General features: G+C 35.3%; 1 protein-coding gene across 1 annotated transcript in view; it reads left to right on the forward strand.

Moving 5' to 3' along the window:
• The first annotated feature begins 11,409 nt into the window (after positions 1–11,409).
• LOC108751140 (diacylglycerol O-acyltransferase 1) overlaps positions 11,410–20,134 on the forward strand; it is a 102,216-nt gene continuing 93,491 nt past the window's right edge. Inside the window, exon 1 of the mRNA XM_018491182.1 lies at positions 11,410–11,904. Coding sequence (XP_018346684.1) covers positions 11,783–11,904 — 122 coding nt within the window. The 5' untranslated portion in view covers positions 11,410–11,782. The remainder of the gene's footprint in view (positions 11,905–20,134) is intronic.

Raw genomic sequence — 20,134 nt, forward strand, 5'->3', positions numbered from 1 at the left:
CAATTTTTCTTTTTTTCTTTTTTTTTTCGCAGATCATCTTCCTGCAATGCCTGTTCAAGCTCTTATTTTACTTGCATCAGTAGATAAAAAGAATTGGCCGCAAACCAGCACCCGATGTTCGCAAACTCATTGTATTTCTAAACCAACTTCGTCAATACATCCCGTTTTATCCTTTCTGAGAAAGAACTTTTAATGAGTTCGCGTACACTGTTTAAAGATTTAAAGTTTTGCGAGCTTCAAAGAGATCGTGCCATGCTTCTCTAAAGTATTACAGGCAAGGCGAAGCATTATTATGACGTACAGAACGTCTGCGATATTACATCGTAAAAATTGCCTCTGTATATTAGTTCCTCGCTGTCTGTTCCCTATCAAAAATTCAAAGAGAAATACATACTGCGAACGGGGGAAAAGAAAAGGAAAGAAAAGGGGAAACCTTCGAATATCTAACAAGATTATACAAATCTTTTTAATATCAAGAAATAATTTTAAGTTAGACTTCATTTCGACATTCACGTATCTGTAACAAAAGTTTAAGGCGCTGCCACAGGAAAACGAAATTTAAACGTACGCAATAATCAAACGGTTTCAGGTGCCAGTAAAAGAGAGCGATTCCGTGAAACGCTATTAAAATTGTGTTCCCTATTTTACGTTCCGAAGCGTTCAAGTCTTCTCACCGCAAAAGTACACCGAAGATAACGGCGATGCGATCACAAATAATTGCTAAACGTGACGAGCATTGGCGAACGGCGGGCACGAAGAACGAACGAGTGATCTTTAATTTAAGTAGTATGTATATATATTTCCCGGGCACAACGTGGTAGATAGTTGCGGCAAAGTTAATTGCACGAAATTGGTTAGCATCGATACGTTGTATCGCGCTGTATGCGAGCACATAGGTATTCGTTGTAAAGCAGATACATAGGTAATAACGGGAGACGCTGAGCCATTGTGAACGACGCGGCGCATACGCTTGCCCTATTAGCATACAATTATCTTTATGCCTCTTTTATGATTCATATTTAATGCCGGTTTCGCCGCCACCATCGCCATCCGCGTCGAAACCGGCTCGAAGTTGGTAAACTTTTACGATCGTATGTACTTGTTTCGAAACTTAACGTACCCCCGTGCTTGCCTGTTATCGGGCCTACCACAATTCGCTTGCACCCTTGTTAAACGTGCCCCGGAAAGTACTTCCTAGAACACGCGCTGCACGAAAATTTATCGCCACACGTGCGAACAGTCGACAAATGGGATACGCGTCAATTATATTTGCTTTGTCGCGTTAACGTGATGAGCATCGAGATTATACGAATGACGACGATAAGGCTATTGTATCGACTTTTTATAATGCTATGTAAAATACAATGCAATATAATGTATAGAATATGAAAATAATTTTCAATAAAGTATTTTGCTGTGTTTTCTACATAATGTCAGTTTGTTTTCTTCCTTGTCTTTTTTAAGGGAATCGTTAGAATTACCCTTCATCGATTTTGATGGACTTTGGATATGTTATGTATCATCAACAAATATTTTATCCATATTTTTTGTCTGCTTATCTTAAGGTTTGCGGATTAGAACAATACTTGAGAATAGGAATTATAGGATTAAATTAAAAAATTTGACATTAAAAAATATATGTATTATTATTAGAAGTATAAAATGCTTTGGTATAAAACATTTTTTCATATATCTCATAGTTCGAAGCTATTCGCTGAAAATAAAAAAATTCGTTACTTTCGAAGGATTATTCATAAATTCTGCTCGATAAGCAGATAAATAATATGTATAAGTCTTCTATTTTTTGGTGCTTTACATCAATATATCCAAATCTCATGAAAATTCGTGGAGGAACAGTTTCGATAGTTTCCTTGTAATTCCAATAATGTGACACAAATGGGACGATATTTAATATTTCAATATATTTCGACGATTTTCGGATGTTATGACATTTATTATTATGCAATTCATGTTAGGACGTATGACGTGACTTTCTTTTTTCGAAATGGCAAAAGGAAAAAATTGAAACAATAAAACACAATAATGAAAAGGCACGTATCCAAATATTCTGAATATTGTATTGTTTCGCATGGTCTATGGCTATAACGAGCGTACTTTCAATGACCTGCCAATGGCATTGCCAACGGCTACCCATTAATTTAATTACTGTGCAACCATTCGCGCATGCAGGCGACCCATTTCCGCTCTTTATTTCGAGTCATTTGAGTTTTACTTTGAAACGATGGATCAAATTTGTAAAACATGCTCACGCGTTTTCGCAGTACTACGCCGATCCCACAAAATTGCACATTTTCCGTCAACCATCGGCGAAATAAAATATTCAACCGCAGGCGGTTGCTATTAGATTAATGAAGGTGTCTATAATAATGTATTCTCTCTCTCTCTCTCTTTCTCTCTCTCTCTCTCTCTCTCCCTCTTTCTTCATTAAACGTAGTAAAATATATTATGCATACAGAATATCCTAGCATACCATTATGATCAATTTTTTTATTTTGTTTTTCTTGAATATGCGCTCTTTAAATAATTATAAACAAGGTAAAATAAAGTGGTTATCTTTGAACAATTAGAGTTATCTTATTTTGGAGAGAAATTTTAAGAAATATTTTCAGTATTTTACTATATTTTAGAAATTATAAGATATTTTAACGAAAATTTAACGAAATTATCTTTAAATGCGATGTCATCGGTAACGTTATAAAATATGAGATCATAAATGTTGTATGTTATATTTGTACATATTACAGTTAAATTTAATTGTGTACACACATGTTATTTTTTTTAACACTAGTATTTCATACGTCACATTTCCCTGTACATATGCTACTGTATACAATTCGCGTACTTAGGGTACATTTATTACAACGTACTATGCATATTTTATTATCCCGGCTTAAATGGAATTTCATGCACCGGATGGAACGTGAAAACGGAGATGCGGTTAGCTTGTTTGATATTCATTCCTTACTATTAATCGTGTTCAGGAGTCACCATCAGCGTAGACAACCCCCATGCAAACATACGCGAGAGCTCGGCTGGTTGAATATCCTGCGATCCCGACGAGGCAGGAAGGTGTAAGTACCGTGTTAGTCTTACGGGTTATGTCGCAGCTAGCAGAGCTAACTAATAGCCTCTTAGCCTCGGCTTAAGAAGGATCACGCTGCAAGCGACCGCACCCTCTTTGGCTCTCCAGACTCTGGAGCAAGCCCCTTAACCCTAGATGCAATCCGTAAGCCTGCACTGGGCTTGTAAACGGTCGATTCCTTCTGCCCCCGTATCTAACGATAGATTAGTTTGCGTCGCTGACTGATTTTTAGGTCTTGACCTGAATATAGATCGCAGTAAATTATGTCGAGTGCGGATATCAGACAACGTCGTTATATCTCCCGATAGTTTACAAGCTGAATTTGAAGCAGTTGAGAGCACACGCTCTTACAATTACCATAAAATGATATTGATGATGTATTCTTTCAGTTTTATTAATAGATAAATTTAAAAAAAGCGAAAATGTTATTATATTAAAAAAGATACATCGTCAAGATGAAAATACTTTTGATACAGTTAGAAAATGTATAAAAGTAAAGTCTCTTCTGTTTCATACTTTGTGCTTGTTTAGAAGTTATAGCCGTAAAAAGCGTGAAACTTGATAAAAATTATTCAGAAGGCAAAGAGTTACAAAAAGTATCGTGTAATAGTCTATTTCGAAGTACCTAAAGCATTCTTGTGAGGTCTTCTGAATTCAGCTATCAAAAAGTTTGAAGTAGAGCATTAATAAAGAATGCGCTCGTGTACTGATCCACTTGAAAATACGTATACACGCAGACATTCGCCTGCTTTCGCCTTTTATGAGCGGCGCATGCGACATTTTAAAAGCAATAACCTTCATGGGCGTTTAAAGCAAGTTTCTTAAAGCGTTAATAACACGGGTGCATATGCATCAAATTTGCCAATAATTTCGCAATGGAGGATCTTTATAGAAATTTCCGTCTGAAGTGACAAAAGAATTCATTGGGCAGGAATGATGCTCGGCGCGTAATAAACTGATGGCGGGCGGAATTTATTCACTGGTGTATCGCCGATCGCAATTCGTATCGATGCGAAAAGTTCGGCGAGACACTGCGACAGTTTCGTAAACTCCCAGTGGAGGCAATATAACGTCATTATCTCGCGGTGTGCACTAAAGAACCGATGCATCCGCGAGATTTAGCGGCGATGTGCAACATCTATGCGAGCCTTTATCAACGAAAATGGGACGCTCTCTCTCTCTCTCTCTCTCTTGTCTGACGACAAAAAGCCGATAGGACATACGTAAACAAATCCACGGGGAGTTCGAGTTCGCCGGTCCTCGACGTGCCATTCATTAATTAAACCCCGTTTAAATAGGCGAAGTATCTGAGCAGCGGTAAATAATGGGACAGTCGGCGACATGTTCCGATAAACTAGGACGTCTGGGCCGTCCTAACTCGAACGTATATGCCGCCCTTCGTTTTCCTGTGATATTAATTCGAGCCCGCGGGAGTTCGCCCAAAGGGGCCGGACTATCCACCGGCACGCCAGTAATATTTCAAAGTGCTGAAAACCTGCCGATACACCGCCGAAACTTGTCTCCCTTTTGGGCTACTAAATAAATTAGCCAGCAGGTGTTACGCCCAATCGTGATCAGTTTATCAAGCGGTTTTTCACGTCTCATTCGCGAAGTAGCATGTATTGTACACGTTCATTGTATAATTTCAAAGTGTCTGACAATATCCACTGTGGACAATTATCACTTTGGCCGCTCGGCATTTTGTTACTTCTATTCTACTGTCAGAAAAGCATAATTATTGAGTATATTTGTTAATTATTAAAATAAAGGAATTAAAGGGTTTTAAGCGGAGATGAAAATGACCAAATTTTACGACAATTTATTTGGTAAATTACGATAAAATCAGTAATTTTTAAAGGCTGGTAAAATGACAATTTTAAAAAAATTATAAAAATAAAATCATTTGATGTAAAAGCATTTAGTTATTAAATTTTAGTTATTAAATTCAAAATGCTTTATTTTAACTCATTTTCATTTTGATATTACATATTGGTATTTACAATTTAATATATTGTATATCAATATGTTAAAGTAATATATAATATTATTTCTTTTAATTATTATATATTGAATATATGATATTATATAATTAAATTATATATTAAAAATATGATAATTAAACATAATCTAAACTAAAGAAACTTCAAATAAGTTTCTTTTATTAAGATTCTGAAAAAATGTAACAAATACAATAATATTTTGTACATATTTTGATTTTTTTATTTGTATTTGTATATTTTTTACTTTATAATTAAACTTATAAAACTTTCATTTAATTGTTTGTTTGGCGACTATCTAAATACAGAATACAAATATCTAAATAGAAATATAGAATAATTTTAAGTAATTCAATAAACTAGATTTTAAAATATAAAACAAGGAATTATGTAAAAAAATACTGGAAATTTTAATCGCTTTCTATTTTTTTTTTAATTACTATATCAAATTTCTACAGATTTTAGCATCGATTAGATTTTACGTTTAAATTTAGTGAACAGTCCTATCATTATTTTATCAGCGATTTATATTCTTAATGACAATATTAGAAGAATATTGTTTTATATTATGCATTAATGTGAAAACATAAGTAAAACCTATTTGTGCACAAAACTATAAAAAACAAATTTTATCAAAATTAATTAAACCAATAAATTATCATTGTACCGTAAGTAATTGTCAAATTGAATTTGACGGTAATTTTACATATCTAGTTGTAAGCCAAATTAGGTTTTAATGTTAAGTAATAAACACTAAAAGTTACAAAAAAAAAATCATACTTATAAAGGTCCAAATTAGAAATGTTACAACGATATAAAACATGACAAATATTTGTTTCTTAATTATATTTTATCTTAACTAATATTCTTTATCAATAATTATGCTAAATCGCAAGGAAAGGATGATATAAACAGAAAATATTGCGTACATATTCTACACATATATATACATATGTATAGAAGAATTGGCCCATAATGCGACCGTAACGGATAGCGGAAATTTAGCTAAAAGCGGTATTTCCTGCGCGCGTGATTATGCCAGTTTAATCGTCGACGTACTAATCGCAGCTCGTGATCTCGAGAATGTCCCTACTGCGGGCAAACGATGATGATACCACGTCGTTCGGGTGTGCGGTGCCTGAATACGAAGTGCGGATCCTGGTGACTGAATCCGCCTCGGGGGTGGTTTACAGGACAAGGGGGCAATAATCCCGGGTGGCGGTGGTTCGACCAATATTGCAAAAGTTTCGAAGCTTGCTCTTGGAGCCGACTGTTAAAGTTCAGTCGGTTGTCTCTTCCGGAGACGACTGACACACGACCGTAAGGCAATAAGGAATGCGACTCGATGTTCCGCAAAAGTCGCCAGACATTGATGGATGCTTGCCATTTTTTTCTTGGAATATATTACGTTATATTTTAAGAGCGAAGTGCATTCCCCATGCGCGTTTGTCCGTCGCCAGACAATGATCGTGTACATTATTAAATGTTCCGTACTCAAGTTGTATCTGTCATCAGATAAAACTAAAAAGTAATTCTGTAAACTGTACGCAAATTTTTTACACAGTACAATGTAATGTTATATCATTATACTTAATATCTTATAAAGTTATATATACTTTATATTAAACCTGAACTTTTTTCAAACTACTAGATAACAAAGTGATGAAGATTAATAAATTAAAAATAATATTACAAAAACAATAGGCAATTAAGAGCTTAATGCATAGTTATTATTAATGTATGTTACAATTGTTCGTTATTTTTGAGATACTGAAAGCTCGATTAATTTATACTATTAATAAATTAATTAGAATTAGAGAGAGAGAGAGAGAGAGAGAGAGAGAGAGAGAGAGAGAGAAATGTGTTTATATTTTTAAAATGTGCTACTTCTTGTATTATCAGATATAAATATATAATAATTTATTTTTGTATCCGACACTGTAAGCACGTTTGTGTTTTTGGGTTTAATAAATTTATTATTGCTTCCACAGCTCATATTAAATTGAATGTTTGCCACTATTTAGAGATCATATGAATCTAAATTAATAAATATCAAATTATATATATTACATGTATATTAAATTATATATATTATATATATGTAGAGATATAAATTTAATATTTCACAATATTCTTTTTGTGCAATTACGCCATTTGCGATTCTGATAAAGCGGAATTTGAAGAATTATCGAATAGAATTACGAAATTAAATTAAATTTGATCACATACAAACACACACACACACACACACACACACACACACACACACACACGCATTTGCTTTTTTTTTAAGAATGTAAACAATCTGATCCGAAAACTTTAAAATGCAATTAAAGTTAATCCATAAATTATGATGTCCAATTTAAATATTACTTTGTCAGTAAAATGGATTCTATTAATGATGGATTTACTCTCTTTATGTTCTTTTGGAAGTTCCAATTCAAGAGTCGTTACCAGCAGAGTTTCATTGTCGAATAATCATTGTTGAATAATAAAACCTTCGTCGATTATGTGCGTCACGTAAAGCAGCATGCATATAGGATCATGGCTCGAAAATTTGGTCATAAATGATGAATTTCGATGAGACCTCGGGTACCAAACACCGGAATATTCCATTCCACGAACGTCCTAAAATACCCGTTAAAGGAGTAGTTGCAGCAGTAAGTGAGAAAGAGAGAGAGAGCGATGCATCAAATCGCTCAAACGTCCGGCGTTGGTTCGGCAGACGTCTATAAGGCGACGTGCGTATGTGGCATAACGTGGAGTATAGTACCGGGCAATACCTGCGGTTGCGGCCGTAAAGAGAGTTCACAAACGACTTAGATGCTTTTCCGCTCTCTGAATTTTCCCTACCGTGGTCCGAACGACCGCGCGGAATGCGCGAATTCGCGTTAGGAAACGCCGGTAAACGAGTATATGCAATGTGCAGCATTGCCTACGTGCCGCTTCCGGTTTTTCGAGATGAAAACGGCCCTCATTTGCGCGGGATTGTTTGCGAAATTCTTGTGGAACGCCTTGTTAAACACACGTTGTCGACATTGTCGCCCCAACTTTGTGAGATTTAATTCGCGAAGCTATGTATTATCGGCAAAAAGATAAGCACGGTCATATCCGGATAGAGGGTGGCAAAATTACAGTCGACAGAAATACTTAAATCTGCAATTGTAGTGGATGGTGCAATTTATGATTATTCCATTTTGCGTTTTTTTTTTTTTTTTTTTTGACAATAATGTGTTATTCGCGATATTATATTTTAAAAATATGTAGAGCTAAATTTTAATAAAAATATTTACTCCAAACGAAAAGTTGAAGGGATTAAGCGATTAAAAGTGATTTACATTAAATATGTTTTATTAAAATGTATAAACACTTTAGCTTTACTTTATCTTTGTGATACGAAGTGATAATTTGATAGTAAGAATGGTGCTGATAATACAGAATAAAGTTCGAAGTCGGTCTGAAATAGAATCGACCTTTGGAAACGGCGAACGTTTACGAGAAGGAAAATGCTCTCGCACTTACAATGGTTTACATTCTGTAATAATCTTGAACTTTGATGACCGTCAGTGGTACGAAATGGAAAGCTAGATTGTACTACCGGTACGTGCTAGTCTGTTCTTCCAAGGTTTCATCGTTTCATACAAATGATTTTCAACTGTGAGTCTTCGAGTAAATTTACAAAGGGTGTATAGGTAAATATGCGACTATTCTGTTTTTCCGTACATGAGGATTACGTCAAGTAGTTTACCATCGAGCGAATGTTTGCTTGCCACTCGGCGGTCGATGGAATACTAAAGTTCTCTACAAGATTAGTATTTGCTCCGCAACTAGATTGGAGCTGATAAGTCAGGAAATGCGAAAACATATAAAATAAATTGAGTTATTAAATTGATCAATTTGTGTAATGCGTCTTTATTGTTTTATGTAAGAATAAATAACACGTTCATTTTCATTGAGTAAGAATGTGTGTCATTTTTCTACAATTTTGCTAATATTAGATCTGTTTTCTATGGCAAACCAGTGTACACTTTTGGAACTTAAAGCGGTAGGTACATATTTGATATTTGTCGAAAGCGCGAAAGAGAGTTCTATAGTGCAGGAATAGAAAACAGACCAATCGTTAGTATTATTATTATTACTAGTGATTATATATTATATTTTTCTCTCATTTTAATTATTGTAATCATAAATCTGCGATAAAGTTAATAAATCTTTCAACTGTGAAGAATTTTTCCGATCATTTTGCACTAAAGTTGTTGAAATGCAACGAACGTAAAAGAAATAATTCGCGAAGCATCCTGTGTGTACACAAATCCTCGGGGGTTGAAGGATTTTCATCCGACTCAGGGGAAAATCGGCCTAAACAGTTCGCAGCGCATCACGTCCCTATATAATAACGGATCGTGGAAACTCGTACGCGTCACCGCTCGGTAAGCCCGCAATCTACGAGGGTAGATCCCTCATACATTTTCCAAGGATCTTTACGGGCATCAGCGCCCTGCCGCTCTGTGTACTTTAATTAGCTCGACGTTCCTCTCTCGTCTCGTTTGGCTTGACGGTGCCTTTCAACCTTCCGGCGACCGATTCTAGCGAACATTTGCGAAATTGTCTCACGCGCCTGGGCCACGGGCCTTATTTGCCCCGAACTTTGGAAGATCCGGAGGTAGAAGTTAGGAGCTCGAAATCGAAGTTCCACGGCGAAGTGACAGTAGTACGCTATCTGAAATCTTAATGGAAGTGACGACACGGTGATTACCTCGTCGCTGATGGGACCTTATCGCTTGGGATGTGTCACTATCGAATGTTTGATTTAAGGAATGGCCGACGACCCGTCACCTACTTTACTTCGTAATTGGATCGTAATATGAAACAGGCATCGGTTGATGCAATGAAATTGGAACCAGGTTTTTATCGTAATACTAATGATATGGGAATGACAAAATAATAGCTGCGTTTAGCAGAAAAAGCAGCTTTGCAACTGTTTTGTAAAATTATTTTAATATGATTGATCTTGCTCTCAATTTTTCATTGGATCTGAATATTTAAACCAATAATATTAAGTAATTTAATAAAAGTTGCAAACCTGCTTCTTTTGCTGGACGCAGTCATTCTTATAAATAGAGAAAGCTTGAATGTCTGATTTGTAATTAGAGATTATAAATGAAATGTCATTTATCATCTTTTTCTTTTTAAGTGGCAATTTATAAACAAGTGCCTCTATATAGAAGCGAAGTTAGAATATTTATTCGAGCGATATTAAAAACTCATTTAATATTCGCATATATCAAATATCATTTTTCTCCTAGAAATAAGTGAGAATATATATAATATTTCAACTTTACTAAAGTTGCGCATAGTAATTTTTTATGCCAAAAACTATAGAGCAAAAGAACTATTATATAAGATGTACGATTGTAAAATCGAAATTGAATCGTAAAATCAAATTACAGTGGACTATAACTACCTATTTTAATTACAGACATTATCCAAAAGACTTTAAAGCTAACAATAAAGGAAATCGACTTCGAATTGATTTCATATTTTTAAAAAGAGAGTGAGAGAGATAGGGAGAAGAGAAAAGGAGAGACTTGTATTGTTCATAAATTCTAATATTTATAATTTAATTATAAATATTCGTTCGCGTAAATTGACAATAATTTTTTAATTAATTCATTTTTTCACCATAATAAGGTACATAATTAGTTACATAGAGTTACAATAATTTCCAAAAATAGTCCAGTTGTTTCTTATGATATTGCTATTGTAGTTTTGCTAATTCAAGACAGTTTCCAAGGATAAATGTATGATGTGCACATGTGATTTATGCATATTTATGAAGTACACACACACACATGTCAATCATTCATAATTTAATTATCGATCATAAATCGCACAATAATTTTTTAATTATTTTAACAATGATTGCAGATAATTAATTATTATAGAATCGTAATAATTTTTCTAAAATACAGCCTAGTTGTTTCTTGACTCATACGTTATGATACAGGTAGCTAATATTGCTGGCTTTGCTGACTTTAGATAATTTCAAAGGGCAAGTGTATACACACACACACACAAACACACACACACACACACACACACACACACACACACACACACACACACACTCTCTCAGTTGTTCCCAAAGCATATATGATCTCGAAGGCCAACTAATCTATCCTTATCCGTCGAGAAACGAAATAGATAAACAGTCATCGTCTACGAAAAGAGAGAGAAGAAGGAGGGAGAGGGGGAGAGGGAGAGAGGGAGGGAGAGAGAGAGAGAGAGAGAGAGAGAGCGAGAGAAGATAGCTGCGTTTCTCCTTCGATAGTATCGTCGCTACCGTGAGCGCGCGTGACGATTGTGTGAGTGAAGGCCGTACGGAGATAACTTCATACCACTCGGACATCGTTCGGCGATCGCGTCTCTCACGCGTTGGGAGTACTTAGGAGGAGGATTCCTCGTTATCGATATCAGTCGCTGCCGTCGTCGCCGCGTGTGCAAGTCTCACCAACTCCGAAACGTGTGTCGGCTTCCGCTTTTCGTTCGCAAGTCATCTCTTTCTCTTTCTCTCTTTCCTTTTGCCGCGCGCCGACGAGAGTAAACTCGTGGCGCGCCGTGCATCTCAGGCCCACAAACACGCGTGCTTCTATGTTCTACGACGTCGCTGTGGTACGACGACATGACGGCCGAGCTCGAGCACAGTGACTCTCGGATGCGATTACGCAGAACGAAGAGCGTCACGAGGGCGGAGGAGATCCAGAAGGCGGAACTGAAGGTCCGCAGATCGCAACCTGATAAGCCGTAAGTAACGCACTGTCACATACTGGCTTCCGTCATCGCCTTGCTCGCGTTTTCTCCCGTATTATCGTATGATGTATCGCGAAATCCACCCGTTGCGTGGACGATACCGATCGATCGATGTGACGTAGACCACGGCAGCGTGGATCGTAAACTCGTTCGAGCGACAACGGTACCGCGAGAACGGTAACGTACGCCGAGCGCACGGTGACGCGAATTTTTCGTCAGGTCTCGAGAAACGCACGACGTAACAGACGCGTTTCGTGTAACGTGCGCATGCTCATCCGTATCGCATCTGGCGAAGAGCCGTGGAGAGGGGATACCCCATTCTTCGCGACATCGCCCCGTCTCGCTCCGTTCCGCGTTGTGCATCCTGCTCCGATGCGTGCTTAATCGATGCCGGAGGTTAGCCGCCCGGCGGCACGGCATCCTGCGTGCGGTTTAGCCTACAGCTCGTTTCATGGCATCGGAGCGTCGCGGCTGTGTGCCGATCGCGAAATCGCGAAATAATAAACTCTAAACATGCACGCCCCGATATTGGAGAGAAAAAAAGCGTGGCTGTACCGTGGAAACTATTTTTTCCCTTGTTTCGATGATTTTTACGTTCCCACGGCTGCACACGGTTTTGTTCGTGATGCAACGCTCCTGTGGCAATGTGAATTGTTTAGAATTGCGCCAGTGTGTATTTATATCGGATATACGATGCTATTCATATTTTTAAAACTTGTAGGATTTATACATTCAATTGTTAGCATTAGTAAAGTTATAGTTACGTAACGAAGAATTGCAAAAAATATATTGTTCGTGATATCATTATGTCATTAGTGTAATGTTGCAGTAAACATATTGCTTAATAAAAGGAATGTAAATACTTTGAGGTCATGTTTTTGTGAAAGAAAATGTCATTTTATTCTAATAGACTTTTTATAACATGCAAAAACCATTGACATAAAAACACATGTGAATATCATGCATAATACAGAGATTGAGTTATATTTTTTTAATAGTGTCAGCACGATATCATTCATTATTACAGATATCAAGTTTTAATTCATAAAATTTATAGGACGAGTAACTTTAACGTGAATATCAAATTAAATTAAAAATTATGTAAAAAAATATTAAGGAATCATGTAATTTCTATAAAATAAAAAATCAATATGAGTTTGTATAAATTATATAAAATATATAAAAAATGATATAATGTTCTATATTATATTATTTATATAATTTATATTTCGTATAATTTATTATACTTTATTATACTTTATGTATAGTAAATTACACAAAACGTAGTAAACAATGTCCGATATATATGCAGTAATATTGTAATTTGTTTTTTGTAATAACGTGACGTCATTAACCTTTGCTTTATGCAAAAAAATTGTATTATACAAACTATATTATATATATATATACACATATATAGTTTTCTTTTACTTGTATGTACTCGTATTATATATGCACTGACAGTAACTACGACTTTATAACTAATAATTGTTCATGCCAGTCAGTTGACCTCTGCATTGTTAGAAATAGCATCGTATGAAATTGTTGTGTCAGCTTGTTGTATCCACAGGGTGTAAAATTAGACATCTGCATCGAGGAATATATCGATCATTTCTAATATAAGCAACTGTTCCAGTATAAGCAATTGTGAAGTTTTAGACACTTGTTCGACTGTACAAATCTCATTCGTCAACCCGGGATAAGTTTCTCCTTCGATTGCGTATAATTAATGCGCGCTCCTTGCTATTTCAGAGCTTCACATTGAAATTTGAAACCATCTATTCTCTTCTGTCGAAGTGTCTATCAACGAAGTCGAGTTAGACTTTGACTGTACATATTATGCTTACAACTTCGAATGTAAATCAATCTTTAACGAGATCGCACCATCGAATTTGAAGAACTTGGAGAATATCTTGTGAGAAATGCAAAATTCAGTCTCGTAAGACATTCTAGTTCGACTTTTACGCTTATAAAGACGAATTATATAAAATATGAAATAGATTATAATATAGAATTCATTTTTCAAGAAAGAAACTTTACACGGATTACTTCTCTCGCGTGATCTGTATAAAACTTTCATGATTCCACTCTATACATAATGTAATAAAAAATAATACAATAAGAAATTAAAGCCCTCCCCTCAAAATTATATATATATAATTTTGAGGGGAGGGCTTTAATTTCTTATTATGTTATTTTAAAGAGAGAAAATTCTATACAAATTACTTCTCTTGATCTGTGTAAGACTTTCATAATTCAATTCTATAATGTATAATATAACTTTGAAGAGAGGACATTGATTTTTTTTATTGTATTATATGTCAGTTTAATTCGTTTCGTGATACTATTTGGTTTCAGTTTGTTTCACCTATTATACTATTCAATATAATGCATGACTATGACATTTAAAACTAATAATTCTTAAACGTGTTTTGTAACGGCAAACTAAAAACTTGTTCCATTATACAACAATAACCAGTTATATTTGATATGCATGAACTCTCGGTGACGTATATGTTCGAAGTCGAAGGATATTCAGTTTAATATTGATTAACGATTAACAATAGCTTCTATTGAGGAATTAAATATTCTTTGAAATTGACATTAGAAATTGTGGCCTATATTCGTATTTCACTTTAATTGATAAATGCGCACATTTATCGATTAAAGTAAGGTGTAAATACGGATCTATGTGTTTAATATATTAATTAAATAATTTAATATTCATATTATTCTTAGTCATTTATTTTTTTCCAATAATTAATTATTAATCTGCCAATTACGGATGAATATGGAGAGGATATTAAATTTCAATTGAATAATTGTATATGTACCATGAAAATATCAACATAACCATTTCTCTCTTAAGAGCAGATAAATATTTTTTTTTAATTGTACAATGTAATAAAATTTATTTTCAAGTAACTGAAATTAAGTGAAACTTGAATGGATAAAGCGCAAATAAATAAAGTTGTCGTTTTGCAAAATATTTTAATCAAATAATATCGCTAAAATGATTATACAACATTTTTGTTGCAAAGAACGGCAAAAAAGTTTCATATTTCCACAATCTGTATGTTTCTCGTTTCTCCAAATATTATATTATATTTTTATTGTATCTCTAGAACCTAATATATATTTCTTGTAATTAATTTTTTGAATAAGTTTGTGTTAAACGAACAGTATGGTTTAATGAACAAAAATTAAACTGAAAAAACTTTAATAGAAATTTGCTTCGAAGCACAATAGAAATTGCATGAATAATAATGATTTTATGTTATGATTCTACCAATCAGTTTATGACATCGATATATTTGGTTCGGCGAACGTCATTTCCGTCAGTTAGACATCAGAAGATCGTAGGTCAAGGTTGCGGACAACGAACTTTCGATCACGCGATGCACAAACAGTTTAAACGCCTCCGTGAGCGCCCCGGTGAGCGTAATTAAGCTTTGGGTCGTACCGAGATTTTGCTTTAACTCCTCGGCAACCCCTTCGCAACATAGTCGTCACTCTTCAGTGGCTTCCGGAACCGCTGACGTTCCATAGAGTGGAATGCATGGCGAAGTATGCGCACCGGAAACACCATCTTTCAGTGTCGTTAATTAAAATGTTAATTCGAGTGACATGACAAAATCATTCTGACGCGATATCGTCGTTAAGATTTTTTTTAACGCCTTCGTATCATTAAACAATTCTTCTTACATGAAAATATAGCTCACGTTTATTTTTTAATGAACATCCGTTGTTTCTGTAGATTTTAGCATTTCTTTATAAAATGAATATAATTTTACAAAATCGAGTAAAATGTGAACTTGATTATACTTAAATTAATTATTAAAGCACGCGTATACACACAAAAATAAAAATAAAAAATATTAAAGAATTTTATTTTTCATTTTTAAATTTTATTAGTAAAGTTGTGTCTGTATTTATTTTTTGTATTTATCTCTTATATATTAATGTTTGAAATTGGTAAAATTTAGTTATTTTTTACTCTAAAACAAATGTGTTATTTAATTAATAATGTATAGTATATATAATGTTTTTTTTATCTTATTATAATATCATTAACGATAATGGTTTGATATTATTTCTCTCTTCCTCACATGTTTTTTATAATACTTTTTATAACAAATAGACTTTTGTATTGCAAGTTTTTTACATGGATTCAAAAATGCATCTGTCTCATTATCAAGTATTCACTGCTAAACTAAAAATTCTGCTGGCAATGGAAGCTAATAAATTGATGGTCTATTTATGGTTTAATTCGAAATAGAAAATATACATGTGGTTCAATAATTAAAATCGCTAATCAGAGTATTTCGATTTTGCGTTGACGTAAAACCATTTGTTTAATGCGAGTAGAACATAACAGAATACCGCTGCATTGAAATTGTACGCATTCAAATGCAGAATGCCGTACATTATAACGATTATATCTTTCTATATTTTTCTTTTTTGCATATTATAAAAGTCGATTGAGAGATTATATAGAATAATATATGAATAAATTATTAGTCGTAAAAAGTATTGGATTTGTTTACAATGTATCGTAGAACAGAGAATGCATGTAAACGTCGTAAAAACATTTATTATACTCGTGATTAATTAATTGTCACGTTCGACGTATTTTAAATGCGATTTTTCTGTAACATACAAAATAAAACTGATAAGGTATAATAATTTTTTATTACAAATATATCTCTGATATAGAGATGAACATATTTATGCGAGTTATTATTTTGTTTTATTAATTACTGGGAAAAATAACGAAGAATTGCAAACAGATTTAACTAATAAAAATATCAGAATAATTAAAATGAAGGAATAAAATCAATGTACATATTATTCTAATATTGACTTTAATGAGAGATTTCTCGGTGAACGAGAAAAGAATATTTCTCGTGGAAATAAAAGCGTATGATATTGAAATTAGCTATTACACATTCAATGTTATTTCTGCGTTTCAAAAATATTGTACTTTGTTACGCACCAACTTTTACTTGCCTCCGCCGGCGTGTGTATATGCTGTTTCACGTGAGTTCCGTTCATTGCGCAGTTCACAGTAAGACAGGGAAAAGAGGAAAAGACAGAGAGTAAAAACTTACCCCCTTCAACACGGTATAATGACTTGCAAACAAGAGTTTCTTGTTCTCGAAAATGGCGAGTCTCTTTTGCCGCGTCGCAGCTTCTTTTCCATCTTAGCGCGCGCGCGCGCGCGCGTCTCCTTTATTCTTCCCGGTTCGCTCCTTATACCGGCGAATCCATCCTCGAACAAACGATCCTTATATTTACTCGCGGCGTATTTGTCGAGCGTTTCTCTTGTTTTCACGAGTTTGCAATTAGACGTACGAGCCTGCAGCCGGGCAATATCGGATTCTCGTCCTCTTCTTTCCGCGCGTGAGGGACGAGGAATACAGATAAGAGGCAGATAGAGCGAGAAGGACGGGGGACCGGTTGCTTTACAATGTATTTCCGGAATGCTCGAGATTGACTTCGGAGTTTCCGATCTCCTCCCGTTCTCGATTTCGGCGCGGGAGTACCCGGGATGTGTTTGCCCACCTGATTCGACGTATCTTGCTCTATAAAGAGAATTGCTAAGTTCACTGATGCATTGTTTAACTGTGTTGTAACGCTCACTCAGTGGAGCAACAATCGATTACCGCCAAAGACAAGATACAAATTGGGATCTTCCGCCTTGCGTGCTGCTAGAGAGGATTAGCTAAACTCACATCCGGAAAGTTTGCACAAACTAGTTCGGATGTAACTAATGTATACGTCTCTTATGGAAATAATTTAGAAAGTTATTAAGAGAAATAAATATTTATACGTGCGGGGTTATATTACCACACAAATTAGAATATTGAAAAACTTTTCTAGATATCAATTTTCCGAGATAAGAAGAAGTTCTGATGAAACTCTTTGATAAACTAATCTCCAGTGATTAGTAAAACGAATCTCATTTTAAGATTTTAATTTCCGCTAAACTATTAGTTGCGTTATTATCGCGTGCTAATTCCAGAGTCAGTTCCATGTAGTGCATCCCACATTTCGACCGAGTGATGCGTTCTCTGGCAAAAAGCTTCTTAATAAACCCTGCAATCATGCGTTATCTCCGCGGCGGGTGGTAAATTTTCGTCCTGACGTTCAACGTGCTACGGCAAATTTTTGCTTTCCGTTCACTCACTGTCTCCTCTCTCTCTCTCTCTCTCTCTCTCTCTCTCTCTCTCTCTCTCTCTCTCTCCTCCGTCACTGCTTTTTTGCATTTCGTCGAGTTCGGCAAAAACTTTTAATCTCTCGCGAGCCCAGCACATAGAATCGTCTCGTGTAGCGCCTTCGAAACGGATGAGGATTAACGGTATTGTGCTGTCAATCCCGCAACCCTTTCCACTCAACGTTGCTGCTACCTCGCAATTTTTATCGTTCTTTCTTTTTCCTCTGTCTCTCGCCTCGTTTCCACGATAAGATCGTAGGCGGCAGTGGCGGATTTCGCGCGCGAAATCAGGTGGAAGAACAATGGTGGCGATTACGCCGACGGAAGGGACGGAACGAGTGTCCGGATTAGGAAGGGTTGCGGTTTTTTTCGCGGTAACTCGACGTCGCTGGCACGGAGCTCTTACTCTGCTGAATCACCGCGAAGATGACGCGACAGATGATATTTCTCAGATTTATATTTTACCAATTTAAAAATTACACCGTTTGAAGTAATTTAAAATAAAAGTTTAAGAAAGGTAAAACAAAGATTGTTGTATAAATTCTGTTAATTCTAAATAATTGTTAATCATTATTTTATTTTATTTACATTAGCACGCGCATGTAAGGTCTATCTTGAAATGCTGCGAATATTTATTAGAAATCATATTATGAATCAAGACATCATTTTCTCTCGTCACATTGTCAAGATGGACAAACCAAAAATATTTGAAGGTTTTAGGAAATATTTTTTACGTAGAAATATATATGATTCAGATAAAGAACTGATGTTTAATATATTTATACAGTGTCAAGTAACTTGTAATTATACCAGTGCAGCCAGTAATCGTCGAGTCAAAAGAAACGCAATTTAGTCTAACCGCGCCTGCAGGATGGAGACGATGAAGCTGCCACGTGGTTTCGCCAAGGGAGCAAAAGAAAATATGGTAGTCGTGTCACGACCAGCTTTAAATTAACTTCTTTAACGCTTATCTGACTTACACGAATTCCGTTTGCTGTTCACAAGATAGGTGAGAAAATTTTTATGAATCTCTCCAGAATGCATTACCAAGATTGGAAACGTCGGTCAGAGAAATCGCAATAAAATGGTTTGTTAAGAAAAAGAAGAAATGAGCAAATAAGATGGAATCTAGACGGATATAGGTAGATAAATAAAATAGATAGATAGAAAGAAAGAAGACATTTCATATCATAAAGACAGAGCGAGAAATGAATTGGGAGTTAGAAGAAGATAAGTAATCGATTCCGAAGGTAGTCGGAGCTGCGAAAGAGGAGGCGTATGGGGTTGAGATGGATGAAAGTGAGGGAAGAAAAGCCTGTTTAAAGCGTCGTTTAATTTTCCTTCATGAATCATTTAGAATATTCTTCCGCTAGCGCGGAATTTCTTATTCTCTTTCGGTCCACCGATTTGCCAGCCGGATGTTGTAGCAGGAGGATTCCCTCCTCATTACACGGGTAATATATGTATATCCGTCTGTCGTTTAAATATTCACGAGGTCTTCCGGTATCAGGAAGATTTCCGAGGAAGATACCATTCGACGAGGAAGGTCCACGTACAGGGTACCATTCTTCCATTTCACCCTTTCCTGGCGGATGTTTCTTCTTCCCCTTGCTCGGCGTGTCTACATTGCGCGAACTCTTCGCTGTTTTTTTTATGGAGGATAAAGAAAAATGAACGAAATGGACAGAGAAAAAGAGAGAAGAGAAAGAACAAACAGTATTATGTTTTGGCTTTCAAATTCGGCCGAAAATAAAAGATTTGCCATCTTTATTTTTCATGGTTTTGTTGGTTTAACAGATTGTGAAGTATATGATTTTATGCGGAAGTAAGCCGATGTTTCGTGCTGTTGCGTAATTAGATCATTAAAATCTTAAAATCTACAACGATTAGATAAACAACACATTTTTTTTTATTTTGAATGGAATATAAAAAAATGAAGTATTATGTCAATGAGAAAACAATGGAATTGAATTATTATTAAAAAATATTTATACGATATGTATATAT

This window comes from Trachymyrmex septentrionalis, unplaced genomic scaffold (assembly GCF_001594115.1).
Source record: "Trachymyrmex septentrionalis isolate Tsep2-gDNA-1 unplaced genomic scaffold, Tsep1.0 scaffold40, whole genome shotgun sequence".
NCBI lineage: Eukaryota > Metazoa > Arthropoda > Insecta > Hymenoptera > Formicidae > Trachymyrmex > Trachymyrmex septentrionalis.